The sequence below is a fragment of the Ascaphus truei genome, chromosome 22 (assembly GCF_040206685.1).
Source record: "Ascaphus truei isolate aAscTru1 chromosome 22, aAscTru1.hap1, whole genome shotgun sequence".
NCBI classification, from domain to species: Eukaryota; Metazoa; Chordata; class Amphibia; order Anura; family Ascaphidae; genus Ascaphus; species Ascaphus truei.
This window is the reverse complement of record NC_134504.1, coordinates 292817-312293: the sequence shown is the minus strand read 5'-3', so window position 1 is coordinate 312293 and position 19477 is coordinate 292817. Positions and strand designations below refer to the sequence as shown.

Genomic DNA, 19477 nt, shown 5'->3' with positions numbered 1-19477 from the left:
CGAAAGGAATATATATAATACTACAATATCATTGTAATATCATTGTAACTGTAATGTATATCATTGCTAAAGTATATCAATATTTCGGTTCATTAAAGTTCCTATAAAAAAACATGAATTACTTACATTGAATGCCGAATTACTTGTATCATCAATACATTCAAATGTAAAAATGTAAATTTTGCTTTGCCATTGGGGCCCATTTGATGAGTTGGAGGCCCCTAGTTTAGGAAAACTGTCCTAATATTTACCCTTATTATGTTTAGCTACTTGTAATTCATTAACACATTCGTACAGTGATTTCATTTCAACTATCATTCGCTACTTTGTTAGCACCCTCTATATTTGTCAATAGTAGAAAACTATGAAGTCAATTTCTTGCTATATTTTATCTTGATTATTTTATTCATCTTTATACCTTTCTTGAAGCACACAAAGTTATTATCTTAAAAATAATTGGGATGCAGCCTGCCTTTAAGGGTGTATACGAGTCTTTAACATATTCTGGGAGATGTGCCCAGTCTGGACTTTAAGGGTCCAACTGATACTGGGACACACCAAGGATTTCCTTTGGGATCCAGTAGGCAAAGCCCAAGCCTGGTGCTTTAGAGCAATTTACAATATACATACAGTATGCTCTTACTTTATCTGAAAGCTGCAGTGTTACTGTAAGTCTTCGGCCACCTTTTCAAAGAAACTTAATCTAGTTCCTGTATTGCTCTTTTTGGTAGTCTGGCTATGCAGGGAATGTGCATCCAAATGTACGTTTGAGATTATTCTGTTTCAGTGGTCACAGTGTAACAGTGGTCACAGTGTAACAGTGGTCACAGTGTAACAGTGGTCACAGTGTATCAGTGGTCACAGTGTAACAGTGGTCACAGTGTAACAGTGGTCAGTACGGCACTTGTAGCATAAACGAAGAAAATAAAATGTAATACTGATGCTTTCAAAAGGCAATTCCTCTGAGGAGCAAAGCATACTAATGGCAGTGACATGTTTAAGGGGTCAGTCCCTCCTAGGATCAGTGTACTAATGGCAGTGACAGGGTTAAGGGGTCTGTCTCTCCTAGGAGCAACGTGTACTAATGGCAGTGACAGGGTTAAGGGGTCAGTCTCTCCTAGGGGGCAAAGTGTACTAATGGCAGTGACAGGGTTAAGGGGTCTGTCTCTCCTAGGGGCAAAGTGTACTAATGGCAGTGACAGGGTTAAGAGTTGAGATCTGTGTGGTTGATGTATTTTTACCAGAGTCTGACAACTACAAGTATTTTAAAGTCATTTTTAAATAAGTTTGTAAACATGATGAGCTGAGACTTGGGAGGGGTCTGATTTCCTCTGGCTGCTTTCCCTTTTGTCAGATATCTCTGTGTGTTCAGCAGGAGTTTGCCATATTCCCTATCTCCCCCCTTCTTATTATTGACTTTCTGATAAGGAAAAGGTAGGTTAAATTGCAAAAATACACTTAATTGACAAACACCCCTATTCAGGAGCTCCTAAAAAATGCAATTTACAATTCATTTTCACAGAAACAAAATAAACCAACTCTTGACTTTTCGCATTGGTTGGATTTAAGAAAACCTACTAGACGGTGAAATAATTTACAGCGGTTGTTTCTTGGCTACATGGGATTGCACCTTTAAGTTACTGGTTTTGATCATCCTTTATGAGCTTTATGTTTCCTATAAATACTTTATTGAATAGCACCTGGGCTCACAAAGGTCACAAACGTATTCTTTTTAAAACCTCTTCTCATGCTCTCTCTATTTATTGTTTAACTAATTATATTTTATCTTGCATGATAAAAACAAATGAAAAAACGACTAATTTTCCAGCAAATGCCCATTTTCCTCTTTCTAACCGTGCCCTCTTATTCCCTGTCTCTTTGTTACTAGCACTTTCTGTATTCTTTGCTGTATGGATTACAGATATATTGCATCTGCTTCTCCTTTTTCTGCAACTGCCCATTTTCTTCTATCCTGGATCTTGGTTTAGACGTTCCCAAGGTAAATGAATGTTTACTCTGGTATTTTGGTGCAATCCCATATTATATAGATCAGCACTGCACAAAGTGGGGGGCGCAAGACTGCCTGCGGGGGGCGCGCGGTTTACAGAGGCCCTGCGCGCTTCCCGAAGGCATTTAAATAAAGTGCCGGGGGAGCTGCAGGGCCTCTGTAAACCTTTACTTACCGTGGCTCCACACGCGGCGTCAGGTCATGTGACATCATGTTGCTATGGCAACGTGACGTCATGACACAGAAGCCGACACTGGAGCCGAGGAAAGTGGGTTGAGGGGAGGCGCGGGGGTGAGGTGACCGCCGGCAGGGGGGCGCAGGGAAAAAAGTTTGCGCCCCGCTGATATAGATCATTATACGGTAGTACTATAAATCAAAGATCAAGTTTGAGTAAAGGCATCATTTATCTTTTAAGGTTCAAACGTTAGTAATTATACAGCACCTTACATAAGGCAGATCCGCAAAGCTCTGTTATCAGCAGACGATCTGGATTATTCGGACAAAATTCTCCATTGACTTCAACAGGGAATTTTGGCTGAAATCTCCTTGACTAGCCACTGGAGCATATAGAATCAGAGCCATATACTACCCGGTTCCCAAGATACGTACAATTTTAGTTGCCGATGCACCTCTTGGAAGTGTAAAGATGGGTGTCGGTGTTGTCCAATAGGATGCAGCAACAGCATCTCACTGATAACGTGGCAGTTTCCTATTGGACTGGAGAACTGCAGCCAATTAGGGGGGATTGCTACTTTCCCATTCCCTCCTGGGCATGGATGGGAGTTAGCAGATTCAATTATTAGCACATTGACTTAATGAATGGCGATTGACTTATGACTTGTGTATTCTGACTAAGCCACAGGTTTTTTTGCTATAAACATTTTTTTGCATGGTTTGCGACCTCATAGTGAAAATAACAATAACTCGGGGAACATCACGTCCGTTCCTGTTTTAGGTAAAGTCATTTTTTGTGTCCTGATTTAACAGTGTAGTAAATCCCCCCCCCTAAATGTGCATTCAGTCGTGTCAGATTGTGAAACTGATTGGTGGTGTCTCACAACCTTATAGACTTTGTAGGAAAGATATGTCACAAGTAAACCTTTATCCTATATACAGATGCAGCGGCCGTTATTGAAACACTTCACGCGGTGTATACCTGTAAGGATTCCGCTCCTGGGTTTGGTTGGAACTCATCCTTACAGAGCTATTCAGTTTCCAGACAAGCCCTCCCTAAACCTGCAATCAGGTATCACCTGCTTCTTGCTGCCTCCTGTGCAGCTCTGTTCTGATTGACTTCCTGTGCTATTTGCTGCTGCCTTTCCTCCAGGAAGTTGCTGAACATAGACTTTGTAATGGTCTTGCAAGTAACTGTGCTTACCACTAGCTCCTCTGTTTGGCCTGACTTGGCCTCCTTGTGTCTTAGTCTCCTGCTCCTAGTCCCCTGCTTCCCAAGGCCATGTTGCACAGTAGCCCCGGCGCCGCTTACCTTGTTCCTGGTAGACTTCGCCGCGCTGAAGCGGCTACGCTGGTTTCCCCAGTGTTTCCTGGGGCGTGTATGCACCCCTGGTTCCTGTGGCCTTCGCTCTTCTCTGTTCCTGTCCCCCCCCCTTCCAGAAGCCCTGCTACGCTGTAGCGGCTTCGCTGAAGTTTTCCTGCTTTCTACGCTGAAGCGGCTCGCTGAAGATTTCCTGAGGACGACCCCAGCCCGTGACCTCTACTATGCTCCTATGCCGCCCGCCCTGACCTCAGCTCGTGACCATCGCTCCTATGCCACCTACCCTGACCCCGGCTTGTCTACGGATTACCCTGCTTTCTCCTGTCCTGACACGGCTACGTTTGACCATGGAATTCACAACCCGGACCCGGCTTCGTGGTCTAAGGTCGGTGTTTTCACATCCCCACCTCAGCCCCGCGGTCCGGTCCAGGTTTGTGGAGCATAATCATTACAATACCTCGGAATACCCATGTGATGGCGCGCGATTTCTTCCAACCGTTCCGCTTTTAGACACGAGTGCAGGCGAGTGCAGAAAATGGCATTTTAGTGTTCTGGCTTTTAAACACCTGCAATTGGCACAATACTATACACAGTGGTCGACAAATCACCAAAAAATCTACTCGCCGAACAAAAAAATCTACTCGCCACCTAGTACCACACGTGTGCTGCTTGGGCCAATAGGAGCTCGCCACGATGTTAAATCCACTCGCCCGGGGCGAGCAAATGTATAGGTTTGTCGAACACTGACTATACACATTACAATTCATGCATTTAATTGCACGCAATCCATGAAATTCAAACAAAGCAACCACAATAAACATGTGTGCCTGGGGAGATTGGCGGCGTCAATGCCGCGTGGAGTTCAGCAGCGCGCACAAATGGCGCCGTGATTTGTTCGAATAACACCCGCTGCATCTGTATGTTGTACATTGATATATCAGTATATTGTGCACTGTGCCCCGCACTGTATATTATGGTTCTTACCCAGAAACTAGCGCTAACCATATATTACCACCTAAAAATCCATGAAGAATTCCACATTTTCATATTTATGTTACACACATCTTCAACATTACGTCAATGGCAGAGCGACATGTGTAAGCACAATTGTAATTGTATAAATGTATTAGGTCCTTTTATGCTGTCCTCTGACAAAGTATTTAAACCAAGATTCCTCTCGATCAATAAGTAAGTATAGATATAGGATAAAGTATCTATTGTCTAAATTTAGCATCGGTTGAACTTAATGGACGCATGTCTTTTTTCAACCTCACATACTATGTACTGTAACTATGTAAGTGGTAGAAACACAAAAATGTTTTCTTATGAAATTCCACCTATTGAACCAGCTGTATGTTGCAATGCTCAAAGACTTGATAATGTCATTAATAAAGCATTTGACAAGGCTAAACATTGCATACGCCATACTTTCTCTTAACTGTGCCCTTATTTGAGGTATGCCCGGGTATACTATGGCAACATTACCACAATATCCTACGGAAACGCTGATATTTTGAGTCATACCTGGGTATGTTGAGGGATCTGGGGGAACACAAAGGATTGATACATTTGTACATTTTATTTGGGGATATATTCCGACTTTTAAAGGCTCAGGATATTAAACCTCCTACCTTACGTTCAGTAGGTTCTAAAATTGTGTGGAATGTTCGTGTAAATAAGATACTGACAGTAAATTTTACCTTTAAGTTTTTTTAGCAACAATGAGCTAATTTGCATACAAATTTTAACCAATTTATTTTTCTGGAATACTACATATTTTTAGTAAGCACATTAAGCAGATTTATCTCTGTCATGTAAATCTGGTCCTTAGCAACCAGCAGATTTCATGAAAGGTATCAGCACCATTTTAATCAAATGTCATTGGACACAATAAGGGTGCAAGGTGACAAAATCCTGCCAATGTATATAGTACAACAAGGACCAGAACCCTCGGAATGCGTTGGCATGTTGTAGTAGTAAACTGCTTTCTCAGAGACGTAGGTGACTCCACAAAAGAGATCCATGAAACTTTTATTTACTTTAATAAGCTTTTTGAATGCTACATATTGCCCAAATGTCCCCAAAACCTTTTTCATTCACACCACTTTCACATGTCATATACTGACCATCTTAATTTAATTTAAGCTAAAAATAGGTCTAATTTATCTCATCTGAAAACACTGCCCTAATTCCAAGACAAGTTAATAGAAGTTTTAGAAATATCCTTCAAAGAATAATAATAGCATGTTCTTGTATAGCGCTGCAAGTTTTACGTAACACTTTACAGAGACATTTTGCAGGCACCATGCCCCGTGGAGCTTACAATCTATGTGTTTTGGTGGCGAGGAGATTTCACATGGAAATGAAGCGTAGCACAGCTGTGAAAGTTAGGGGCTAGACAACAGCAGATATGGGGTTAAAAACACTTTAATCCATGGTAGACACTGTGGTAAACTTGTAATTAATCTAATGTGCTATGGCCGAGATTTATAACGCTACAATGTGGAGTATCTAGCAGTAATTGCCATTAAATCAGGGGCCATCAAGCTACCATACTGTGTATCGTGACTTGATGATTCCCAGCCTGTGTATTTAAGCCTCCAAGCTCCAGTGTAGAGATCCTATCTGATGACGAGACCTCTGCGGTTTTGAAAGCTTATGCACAAGAAACCTCTGTACAATTGATATGTTGGATGCTGGGTATGAGGTGAAGTGAAGACAGCTGGACAGCAATCAGAAACCCATAGCACACAGGTGCAAGAGCGGAGGAGATAAGGATTCTCAGGTCTTTAAGCTGTGTCTGTCTTATCGTGATATTAACACTGTCAACACTGACAAGGTGGTCTGGAGCAGTGAGAGTAAAGCATGGTTACACCTATACTGCACTCTCGGAGGTATGTTTAAGATCACAGTTAGTGGAGCAGTGTTCAGGATTAGCATTTGAAACTTAATTATTATCAGAAATGGGGTTTGTTATATTTGAACCAAATGGTGATTACAGTTCTGGGGATTTTTTTTCTAATTAGAGAAGACCCATCAGTGTAAATACACTTTTTCGGTAAGAATGCTATGATGGGTTTTTTCCAAAACCTTCTATATGCTATACCTGTGTAAATGTAATATAACTTCAATTACATTTTTTAGCCTGCATTGTTTTCTTATTCATAGATTGCCTGGTTTTGCAGTTGGAAAACTTTGATAAGTAACTTCCTAGCTAGGGGACCATTATTTTCAGATCTCTTTAATCCAAACCTGGTACAGATGCACAGCTACCGTTGCACGTGTATTTCTTTATGAAATATATAGGTTTTCTTTTTCACCCATTATCTAGCTGGGAAAACTGACACATCATCTGTGTCTAAACAGAAAATATTTATCCTTCTGCTATTTTATTTGTAGAATTGTGATTTATTATCTTTACCAAATGCTGCAAGAAAATGTAACTACTGTAGTGCCATGAGTTGACTACAGCCTGTTAACCTTATCTGTAAAGATTTTCATATCTTGCATTTCTCACCTAGCATATCACTTTCCTGTTTTTCTTATTTTCTTCTGATACCAGTTTGTATATATATTCGTATTTGGGCTTTTGTACAGTATACCGTATGCACATTCCACAGACACAATATTTAGAACAATATGTAAAAAGAGCTCTAGACTTGACCAAAGGCAACTGCTGCAGCTATTGGGGTAGATCTCTACACAGGAAGAAGCGTGTTGATATGTTGCACCAATGTTTGCTTGAAGTTGCATTGAATCTATTAGACAGGCAAATATCCAGCTATGTTTATACTGAAGCACCACAGACATGGCACATTTATTTCACTAGGAAAAGGTAGCAATAAAAATACTCACAATGGCCATTTGTCATGCTAAGTAGCACAAGCAAATACAAAGAAGGAAGGGCTTTTAGTAGCCTCAAATATATTATTTTTCTACTGAATTTGTTTGGCTTTTGATCATGTAAAAATACATGTATTTGAAATAAAATACTCAGCATTACTCAAATCAGTCTTTTCAGCACTATATTTTAGTGAGTTATATATCAAGAGTTATACGTAGCACTCTTATAGGACTAATGCTTTGATCTACAAATGCTCAGAAATACGTTTTGCAAAGGTTTTTTATTCTTTGCTTATTATTTATAACTGTATAACACAGGTGGCTGGGCATTCGCGTGGAGTTTGTAGGAAATTGTGTGGTCCTCTTTGCTGCTTTGTTTGCTGTGATTGGCAGGGACAGTCTTACTCCTGGAACAGTTGGGCTTTCTGTATCATATGCATTACAGGTAAGTTTAATATATTCCAATAGTAATAAATACTAATACCAAATATTGAAATACCTGTAACACCCCAAAAAAGCACAAACACGAATGACCTGCCTACGTGCTTACACACTAGTGTACTTACACACGAAAATAGAATATATACTCCGCAATATTTAATCGTATTGGCATACTTTGCTGCCTTGCTTAAAATAACCAAACTATTACAAGTATCACTTTAAATGCCAAAGTAGCACTGTGAATAGGTAGTGGCATTTTTAGATTCGAGAATTTATATCTAAATGTAACGTTGTATAGGAATATCACCATGCCTTTCAAATAATTAGTGGAACAATTCTGTATAATCTAATCAGCTTCCTGTCAGCTTAAGATAAAATGCTATTCTGCACTAATTAAAAAAAAGGAATACATAAAAAATGTATATCGGTTGCATATGGATTTGGATATAGATGAACCAGATCGGGTTTCATATGATGCTTCTTCTAATCTGCATGGATATTACCCGTTTCTTTTCTCTGCGAGGTGGGGATACTGTGGTCCCAACAATCTTTTTGTGAGAAGCTATTAATACCGAAGCCGCCTGCGCATGTGCGAGAGGTCGTGTGTGAGAGCTCACGCATGCGCAGACTGCTACTAATAGCTTACAGTCCAGGGGTGAGCAAACTTTTTACGTCGAGCCCCCCCTTTTCATCCGTGATATTGTTCCCCCCTACCCCCCCGGTGCCTGATGTAATCCAAATCACATGAAAACATTTTTTTATTAAATCGGTATACAATATAAATGTGAACACAAATACGTAAAAACTGCATATTACATCACTTTTAAAACTGCAAAACATGACAAATTATATATGTTTTTTTTTAAATAAATCAGTGTAGTAGTACGGTTTACGATAATACTGACTGCAATATTTTACTCTCACCCCACCTCCTCCTCTCTCACCGCATCCTCTTTCACCCCCTCCTCCTCTCTCATCCTCCTCCGCCTCTCTCACCCCCCTCCTTCTCCTCTCTCACCCCTCTCCTCCTCCTCCCTCTCTCTCCTCTCTCACCCTCCTCCTCTCTCACCCTCCTCCTCTCTATCCCCCCCTCCTCCTCCTCCTCTGTCACCCCCCACCTCCTCCTCTCACTCCCCTCCACCTCTCACCCACCACCACACTCTCACCCACCCTCCTCATCATCTCTCTCACCCACCTCATCTCCCATCCCCCCACCCTCCTCATCCCTCACCCCCTCCTTTCCTTATCATTCCGCTCCTCATTATCCCTTATTGTCCACTTCATCTCATATCCCCTCTCATCTCTCATCCCCGCTCCTCACCCCCTCCTCCTCTCACCCCCTTAATACCTGAATTTGGTGAGGGACCTTGGGAGTGGAGCAGGGCGGTGGAAGAGGCGTATGGCAGGAGAAGATGACAGCCCGCCAGAACGGCAGAAGAGTTGGACGATGGCAGAGGAGGACAGCGAGAGAGAGGGAGTCAGTGAAGACTTCCATGTTGGACTGCTGGGGCATGCTCTTCTGCCGCCGTCATATTGTCCCACCGCCTGCTTCTCCTGCTGCCGCTCTGCTCCCACAAACAGGCACCGCCACCCCTAAATAATCATGTGACCCCCCTAGTTTGGCACCCCCGGCTTACACAGTAGCCGTATAGAAAAGGGGGCGATACGGTGTACCCCAAGAAAAACAGCACTGAATATTACTATTGTCTTTCTCTGTTCTACAGGTAACAATGTCTTTAAACTGGATGGTGCGAATGACTTCAGATCTGGAAACAAACATTGTGGCCGTTGAAAGAGTGATGGAATATTCTGAGACAGAAACTGAGGTTGGTTGTTAAAAAGAAATGTACAAAAACGGCCATATCTAGTGTATTTCTTTCTGGATAACATTTGTAATTCTGCTTTTGTATCGCACAGTATATACTGTAAGTAAGAAAAGAATAAGCTAGAATGTCACTCTGCGCTGGTGCAGTCTTTGTGATAAAAAGCCCTCTTGCTGCTGTCTGCCCAAGGGACTCCACACCCCCTGAAAACGTGAGCTCCTAAGGGGAGCTCACAGAAAACATTAAACAAAGGCAGAATGGCGCACTGATAGGCAAGAATTTATTTAAAACCCCGGGGGTCAATACATGACATAAGAAAAGAACCCTAACCCATCCCTTCAAGCTCGGAGTCTGAGTGAAACGCACCATGGGCGCCCGGGATAAACCCATCCCTTCAAGCTCGGAGTCTGAGTGAAACGCACTGTGAGCGTCTGGGATAAACCCATCCCTTCAAGCTCTGAGTCTGAGTGAAACGCACCGTGGGCGCCCGGGATAAACCCATCCCTTCAAGCTCGGAGTCTGAGTGAAACGCACTGTGAGCGTCTGGGATAAACCCATCCCTTCAAGCTCTGAGTCTGAGTGAAACGCACCATGGGCGCCCGGGATAAACCCATCCCTTCAAGCTCGGAGTCTGAGTGAAACGCACTGTGAGCGTCTGGGATAAACCCATCCCTTCAAGCTCTGAGTCTGAGTGAAACGCACCATGGGCGCCCGGGATAAACCCATCCCTTCAAGCTCTGAGTCTGAGTGAAACGCACTGTGAGTGTCTGGGATAAACCCATCCCTTGAAGCTTGGAGTCTGAGTGAAACGCACTGTAGATGCCCGGGATAAACCCATCCCTTCAAGCTCTGAGTCTGAGTGAAACGCACCGTGGGCGCCCGGGATAAACCCATCCCTTCAAGCTCGGAGTCTGAGTGAAACGTACCGTGGGCGTCCGGGATAAACCCATCCCTTCAAGCTCTGAGTCTGAGTGAAACGCACCGTGGGCGTCCGGGATAAACCTATCCCTTCAAGCTCGGAGTCTGAGTGAAACATACCGTGGGCGTCCGGGATAAACCCATCCCTTCAAGCTCGGAGTCTGAGTGAAACGTACCGTGGGCGTCCGGGATAAACCTATCCCTTCAAGCTCGGAGTCTGAGTGAAACATACCGTGGGCGTCCGGGATAAACCCATCCCTTCAAGCTCGGAGTCTGAGTGAAACGTACCGTGGGCGTCCGGGATAAACCTATCCCTTCAAGCTCGGAGTCTGAGTGAAACATACCGTGGGCGTCCGGGATAAACCCATCCCTTCAAGCTCGGAGTCTTAGTGAAACGCACTGTGGGCGTCCGGGATAAACCTATCCCTTCAAGCTCGGAGTCTGAGTGAAACATACCGTGGGCGTCCGGGATAAACCCATCCCTTCAAGCTCGGAGTCTGAGTGAAACACACTGTGGGCGTCCGGGATAAACCCATCCCTTCAAGCTCGGAGTCTGAGTGAAACGTACCGTGGGCGTCCGGGATAAACCCATCCCTTCAAGCTCGGAGTCTGAGTGAAACGCATCGTGGGCGTCCGGGATAAACCCATCCCTTCAAGCTCTGGGTCCTTGTGAAATGCACCTTTTTTCCCATGTCTTCCCCCCCTCGGCACCCCCTTTCATCCTCCCCCCCCCCCCCCACCTCCTTGTTTTCCATGGATGGGAGGCAGGGGTCCTCAGAGCTGAACCATGGTAATTTAATCTCTGGGTCCGCCTGGTTCCCGGGAAAGATTGCGCCAGTAATTCCACGTATTTATATCTTCCTCTTCACATGGACCTATAGGACGCGGTGACAGATCACATTGCGTTTCCCTTTTAGTTCGCGTAAAGCTGTGATTTAAACCACCATTTTGTTTCCCCATTTTGGTGGGGACGGTATTAGTGCTACCTTTACAGGTATGTAACTTGAGAACCCCAGAGTTGAAATTTCCACGGTGACCCACTAATTCTGATCCATGCAACAAAAAAAGGTGCAAAAAAAAAAGCCAGTGGGTCAGCAGCTTTAACCATAGAAACCCTGAGACACACAGGTCATATTTCCTCACACCGGGTGTATTTCCTCACACAGGGATTATTTCCTTACGCGGGGGGATTATTTCCTCACGCGGGGGGGGGTATTTCCTCACACGAGAGGGTTATTTCCTCACACGGGGGATTATTTCCTCACACGAGGGATTATTTCCTCACGCAGGGGGTTATTTCCTCACACGGGGGATTATTTCCTCACGCGGGGGGATTATTTCCTCACGCGGGAGGGGGGTATTTCCTCACACGAGAGGGTTATTTCCTCACACGGGGGGATTATTTCCTCACGCGGGGGTGGTATTTCCTCACACGTGGGGGGGGGGTTATCTCCTCACACGAGAGGGTTATTTCCTCACGCGGGGGGATTATTTCCTCACGCGGGGGGGGGGGTATTTCCTCACACGAGAGGGTTATTTCCTCATGTGGGGGATTATTTCCGCACACGGGGGATTATTTCCTCACACGGGAGGGTTATTTCCTCATGCGGGGGGGTTATCTCCTCACGCGGGGGATTATTTCCTCATGTGGGGGATTATTTCCTCACACGGGGGGTTATCTCCTCACGTGGGGAATTATTTCTTCACGTGGGGGATTATTTCCTCACACGGGAGGGTTATTTCCTCACGCGGGGGATTATTTCCTCACACGGGAGGGTTATCTCCTCACGTGGGGGATTATTTCCTTATGCGGCAGGGTTATCTCCTCATGTGGGGGATTATTTCCTCACGTGGGGGATTATTTACTCACACGGGAGGGTTATTTCCTCACGCGGGGGATTATTTCCTCACACGGGAGGGTTATTTCCTCACGTGGGGGATTATATCCTCACACGGGACGGTTATCTCCTCACGTGGGGGATTATTTCCTCACACGGGACGGTTTTCTCCTCACGCAGGGGATTATTTCCTCACACGGGACGGTTATCTCCTCACGTGGGGGATTATTTCCTCACACGGGACGGTTTTCTCCTCACGCAGGGGATTATTTCCTCACACGGGCGGGTTTATTTCCTCACGTGGGGGATTATTTCCTCACACGGGAGGGTTATCTCCTCACGCGGGGGATTATTTCCTCACACGGGCGGGTTATCTCCTCACGTGGGGGATTATTTCCTCACACGGGACGGTTTTCTCCTCACGCAGGGGATTATTTCCTCACACGGGACGGTTATCTCCTCACGTGGGGGATTATTTCCTCACACGGGACGGTTTTCTCCTCACGCAGGGGATTATTTCCTCACACGGGCGGGTTTATTTCCTCACGTGGGGGATTATTTCCTCACACGGGAGGGTTATCTCCTCACGCGGGGGATTATTTCCTCACACGGGCGGGGGGGGTTATCTCCTCACGCGGGAGATTATTTCCTCACACGGGAGGGTTATCTCCTCACGTGGGGGATTATTTCCTCACACGGGACGGTTTTCTCCTCACGCAGGGGATTATTTCCTCACACGGGCGGGTTTATTTCCTCACGTGGGGGATTATTTCCTCACACGGGAGGGTTATCTCCTCACGCGGGGAATTATTTCCTCACTCGGGCGGGGGGGGTTATCTCCTCACGCGGGGGATTATTTCCTCACACGGGAGGGTTATCTCCTCACGCGGGAGATTATTTCCTCATGCGGGGGGGGTTATCTCCTCACGCGGGGGATTATTTCCTCACATTTCCTTATTTTCTTAGCCTGGCACATGATTTTTGATTTGGAATGAACTTCCTAATAAACATGCAGTTTTATGGTTGTATATTATCCCAGAGTGCGCTAGAAAGCTGATCGGGTTTAAAGCAGTAGTCCAAGCTCCGTTTTTTTTTTGGCTTGATTGCTAAGTACCCGATTGATCCGTTCTCCTGGGATCGATCAGTGAAGATTCGGCTCTGGTCAGTTCAGCAGAAGAGGACCAAAGATGCAAAGTTCTGTGGGGAAGATCATGTGACCAAGCAGTCACTGGATAAAATTGGTGCTGTGCTAGAGAGAGGACAGAGCCAGGTTCGGAACGGGATGTGACCTCGTAAATGGTTGCTATAGAAACAAAAATGCTTGTTACATTAGAATAAAAAAATGTAAATGCTACTTGTATTTTCTCATCGTACAGAACTGATTTATTTAGCTCAATCGCACCCCCTGCAACATAGAGGAGGCAGTCTACAGTGATTTGGGATATTACCTCTATGCAGAGTTGCACGTTTCTTACCTGTAAATCTAATTCAGTACGAACAATAATATCTAATATAACCCTCATGCAATAGCACTGAATATTCAGGGGGGGCTTTGTTCAATGTTTCTTCGCTGGGAAATCCTATTTTGCAATATATTATTGACTTTCTTTAGGCTCCTTGGACTATTGAAGAGAAACGGCCTCCGAAGGAATGGCCCAGCAAAGGAGAAGTAGATTTCAGTCACTATTCCGTTCGATACAGAACTGGTTTGAATCTAGTGCTGAAAGGATTAAGTCTCAAAGTGAAAGGCGGGGAAAAGGTACATTATAATATTTTTTATGAAACTGTGGGTGATGTACCAAGGCAAATTTGGAGCAAAATTTACACTAATTGCGTACGTTTCATGTTGTGTCTCTGCATCACTATATCAAGTGTGTGTCAGTTTGCGATACATGATGCACAGATTATGTGCGTCTGTGTGTCATTTAGTTGTGTTTGAGTCAAAAGAAGCAGCCATCTCAGGTGGCACGTCTCTAGCTAACAATTGGCTTCAAATGTAGGGGACATTTTGTTACTTTTGATAGAAGCGCAAGAAGAAAATGGAGCAATGTGTTATTTGCCCTCTCTCTATATCGATCTCTCTGTGTTTCCTTTGCAGCTGTTTCTCTCCTTTATGCAGTCAGGTCTGAAAGGAGCACTCCCCTTAAATGGTTTACCTAAATTATGGGGGGCGGGGGGGGGGGGGGAGAGCCAAGAACCTGGGAGCTATTGTCCCGTGGTCCGGGGTTCCTCCAGTTTAATAACTGCAAACCCAGGAAACAATATGGCGGCAAATTAGGGAAACAATATGGCCACCGGGGTTAGAGCTTGCTCCGGCAGCCAATAGAAAAGGTGATGACACTTCGGCATATTATTGGTGACCCTCTTGGACCAATGACAAACATCTCTTGGATAGGATGATCCCCATGGGACACACAGACAGGGTTGCTACTTGAAATATTTCCCTATTGAATCTACTTAAAAATAACGTAATTATCCCCACGTTTCTTCCAGATATGTTATATAAGGAGAGAATGTAAGATTCGAAGATATTGGGTTTTTTTTTTTTGCTTTCACAATTGGTTGCAAATTAACAACTGAAATGTAAAGTGAAAACCGTCCACATTAGAAACAAATTGCTGAAGGTCTGAGGCATTTTATAGACAAGGAAACTGAATTAAAAAATGGATTAAAGTTCAAATAAAAATAATTTTAAAAAAAAGATTTAAATTGTAATGATTTGTGCTCTTCTTTGTTACAGTTATCTTTATTTATGTAATTTTGTAACGGTTCTTTTTTATTTTTCAGGTTGGAATTGTTGGAAGAACGGGAGCTGGGAAATCTTCAATGACACTTTGTCTGTTTAGGATCCTGGAAGCTGCGGAAGGAACAATAAAAATAGATGGTGTAAATATTTCTGAGATCGGGCTGCACGATCTTAGATCAATGCTCACTATCATTCCTCAGGTAAAGCACTTCCATGCTCACTATCATTCCTCAGGTAACCCACGTCCATGCTCACTATCATTCCTCAGGTAACCCACGTCCATGCTCACTATCATTCCTCAGGTAACCCATGTCCATGCTCACTATCATTCCTCAGGTAACCCACGTCCATGCTCACTATCATTCCTCAGGTAAACCACTTCCATGCTCACTATCATTCCTCAGGTAAACCACTTCCATGCTCACTATCATTCCTCAGGTAACCCACGTCCATGCTCACTATCATTCCTCAGGTAAACCACTTCCATGCTCACTATCATTCCTCAGGTAAACCACTTCCATGCTCACTATCATTCCTCAGGTAACCCACGTCCATGCTCACTATCATTCCTCAGGTAAAGCACTTCCATGCTCACTATCATTCCTCAGGTAACCCACTTCCATGCTCACTATCATTCCTCAGGTAACCCACGTCCATGCTCACTATCATTCCTCAGGTAACCCACGTCCATGCTCACTATCATTCCTCAGGTAAAGCACTTCCATGCTCACTATCATTCCTCAGGTAACCCACGTCCATGCTCACTATCATTCCTCAGGTAACCCACGTCCATGCTCACTATCATTCCTCAGGTAAACCACTTCCATGCTCACTATCATTCCTCAGGTAACCCACGTCCATGCTCACTATCATTCCTCAGGTAACCCACTTCCATGCTCACTATCATTCCTCAGGTAACCCACGTCCATGCTCACTATCATTCCTCAGGTAACCCACTTCCATGCTCACTATCATTCCTCAGGTAACCCACGTCCATGCTCACTATCATTCCTCAGGTAAACCACTTCCATGCTCACTATCATTCCTCAGGTAAAGCACTTCCATGCTTCTTTTATTACTTACTAAGCAGTGTTATGCCAGGCACCTCCTGACCCTCCATGTGAATGCACTGGTGAAGAGAAGCTTGTGGGGAGCGCAGATATCACCACATACAGGGAGAAAATATATATATATATTGTGTAGAGTGTATATACAAATTGAGCACTTGAAAAGCAAATCCCGATTGGGGCTCACACTCTCCCAGTGACAGATAGACGGTGGATACAGCAATGCAGACCCAGTCAGTGGATGGTATCAGGAATCAGCGGTATATTCCCTCGGTGTGAAAAGATAACACACTTAGTGCAACAATGCATGTACTAGTTAAGTGTTTATCAAGGCAACAATCATTGCACTTACATTAAGCACAATGTGCTCATACACATAACAATCATTGCACTTACATTAAGCACAATGTGCTCATACACATAACAATCATTGCACTTACATTAAGCACAATGTGCTCATACACATAACAATCATTGCACTTACATTAAGCACAATGTGCTCATACACATAACAATCATTGCACTTACATTAAGCACAATGTGCTCATACACATAACAATCATTGCACTTACATTAAGCACAATGTGCTCATACACATAACAATCATTGCACTTACATTAAGCACAATGTGCTCATACACATAACAATTATTGAACTCCTGACGAAGCTGCTAAGCCAGCGAAACACGTAGAGTTGAACCTGCAGCAGCTTGAGACATCCAGCATCTCCCCTGCTATCCTCTGAATTTACCATCTCAATCGAGCGCGACCGGAAGTGACGTCACGGCGCGACCGGAAGTGACGTCACGGGGCGCCCGGAAGTGACGCGACGCCATCTCTGGAGCAGGGCTGGAGATACCAAAGAGCTGCGCATCGATTTTGTTATGTGTATGAGCACATAGTGCCTAATGTAAGTGCAATGATTGTTATGTGTATGAGCACATTGTGCTTAATGTAAGTGCAATGATTGTTATGTGTATGAGCACATTGTGCCTAATGTAAGTGCAATGATTGTTATGTGTATGAGCACATTGTGCCTAATGTAAGTGCAATGATTGTTGCCTTGATAAACACTTAACTAGTACATGCATTGTTGCACTAAGTGTGTTATCTTTTCACACCGAGGGAATATACCGCTGATTCCTGCTACCATCCACTGACTGGGTCTGCATTGTTGTATCCACTGCCTATACTTCACTGCGAGAGTGTGAGCCCCAATCGTGATTTGCTTTTCAAGTGCCTATTTGTATATACACTCTACACAATATATATATATATATATATATATATATATATATATTCTCCCTGTATGTGGTGATATCTGCGCTCCCTGTATCTGCGCTCCCTGTATCTGCGCTCCCTGTATGTGGTCATATCTGCGCTCCCTGTATCTGCGCTCCCTGTATCTGCGCTCCCTGTATCTGCGCTCCCTGTATGTGGTCATATCTGCGCTCCCTGTATCTGCGCTCCCTGTATCTGCGCTCCCTGTATGTGGTGATATCTGCGCTCCCTGTATGTGGTGATATCTGCGCTCCCTGTATCTGCGCTCCCTGTATCTGCGCTCCCTGTATCTGCGCTCCCTGTATGTGGTGATATCTGCGCTCCCTGTATCTGCGCTCCCTGTATCTGCGCTCCCTGTATCTGCGCTCCCTGTATCTGCGCTCCCTGTATCTGCGCTCCCTGTATGTGGGGATATCTGCGCTCCCTGTATGTGGTGATATCTGCGCTCCCTGTATCTGCGCTCCCTGTATCTGCGCTCCCTGTATCTGCGCTCCCTGTATCTGCGCTCCCTGTATCTGCGCTCCCTGTATGTGGGGATATCTGCGCTCCCTGTATGTGGTGATATCTGCGCTCCCTGTATCTGCGCTCCCTGTATCTGCGCTCCCTGTATCTGCGCTCCCTGTATCTGCGCTCCCTGTATCTGCGCTCCCTGTATCTGGTGATATCTGCGCTCCCTGTATCTGCGCTCCCTGTATCTGCGCTCCCTGTATCTGCGCTCCCTGTATGTGGTGATATCTGCGCTCCCTGTATCTGCGCTCCCTGTATCTGCGCTCCCTGTATGTGGTGATATCTGCGCTCCCTGTATCTGCGCTCCCTGTATGTGGGGATATCTGCGCTCCCTGTATCTGCGCTCCCTGTATCTGCGCTCCCTGTATCTGCGCTCCCTGTATCTGCGCTCCCTGTATCTGCGCTCCCTGTATTTGGTGATATCTGCGCTCCCCACAAGCTTCTCTCCACCATCCCATGATAGGAGGAATTGGATCTCCTCCACAGAGGGTTGAGCAGCGAAGTTCACCATTTATTATTATTTTTTATCACATATGAGCACCTTTAATAATTGTTCACAGTGTAATTCACAGTTTATTTTGTCCCTATTAGAAGCGCCTCACATTTCTCGGTTTTACATGTGAATGCACTGTAAGCTGTGTTACATGTGAATGCACTGTAAGCTGTGTTACATGTGAATGCACTGTAAGCTGTGTTACATGTGAATGCACTGTAAGCTGTGTTACATGTGAATGCACTGTAAGCTGTGTTACATGTGAATGCACTGTAAGCTGTGTTACATGTGAATGCACTGTAAGCTGTGTTACATGTGAATGCACTGTAAGCTGTGTTACATGTGAATGCACTGTAAGCTGTGTTACATGTGAATGCACTGTAAGCTGTGTTACATGTGAATGCACTGTAAGCTCTTTACTTGCACCAAATGATATCTTGCGACATAACATGTTCCCATTCAGCCTGCTAGAGCATTCAAGGAAGGACTTTACTGGATACAATGTTTCCTGCTCTGCTATTTGTATTTATACCTTTAGTGGAGCTGGAGAACATCACCTTAGAGATATGAGATTGCCTCTTGTTGCAATTTGTAGTGTTACAGCACAGCTCTCATATACCAGCAGGAAAAGCTGTGCTGGGCTGTGCTGTGCTGGGCTGTGTGGAGCTGTGCTGGGCTGTGCTGTGCTGTGCTGGGCTGTGTGGAGCTGTGCTGGGCTGTGCTGTGCTGGGCTGTGCTGGGCTGTGTGGAGCTGTGCTGGGCTGTGCTGTGCTGGGCTGGGCTGGGCTGTGCTGGGCTGTGTGGAGCTGTGCTGGGCTGTGCTGGGCTGTGCTGGGCTGTGTGGAGCTGTGCTGGGCTGGGCTGGGCTGTGTGGAGCTGTGCTGGGCTGCACTCAGCTGTGCTGCACTATCTATGCTGCCCTGAGCTGTGCTGCGCTGTGCACTCAGCTGTGCTGCATTATGCTGCGCTATGCTGACCTGAGCTGGGCTGGGCTGAGCTGAGCTGTGCTGAGCTGGGC

The 19477-nt window shown here is 44.9% G+C and overlaps 1 protein-coding gene across 4 annotated transcripts in view; it reads left to right on the top strand.

Moving 5' to 3' along the window:
• Positions 1–19477, top strand: part of ABCC3 (ATP binding cassette subfamily C member 3) — a 108209-nt gene that overhangs the window by 79992 nt on the left and 8740 nt on the right. For all 4 annotated transcript variants that reach the window (XM_075579587.1, XM_075579586.1, XM_075579588.1 and 1 more), the window contains 4 exons: positions 7665–7791; positions 9512–9613; positions 13979–14125; positions 15154–15312. In XM_075579587.1, coding sequence (XP_075435702.1) covers positions 7665–7791; positions 9512–9613; positions 13979–14125; positions 15154–15312 — 535 coding nt within the window. The remainder of the gene's footprint in view (positions 1–7664; positions 7792–9511; positions 9614–13978; positions 14126–15153; positions 15313–19477) is intronic.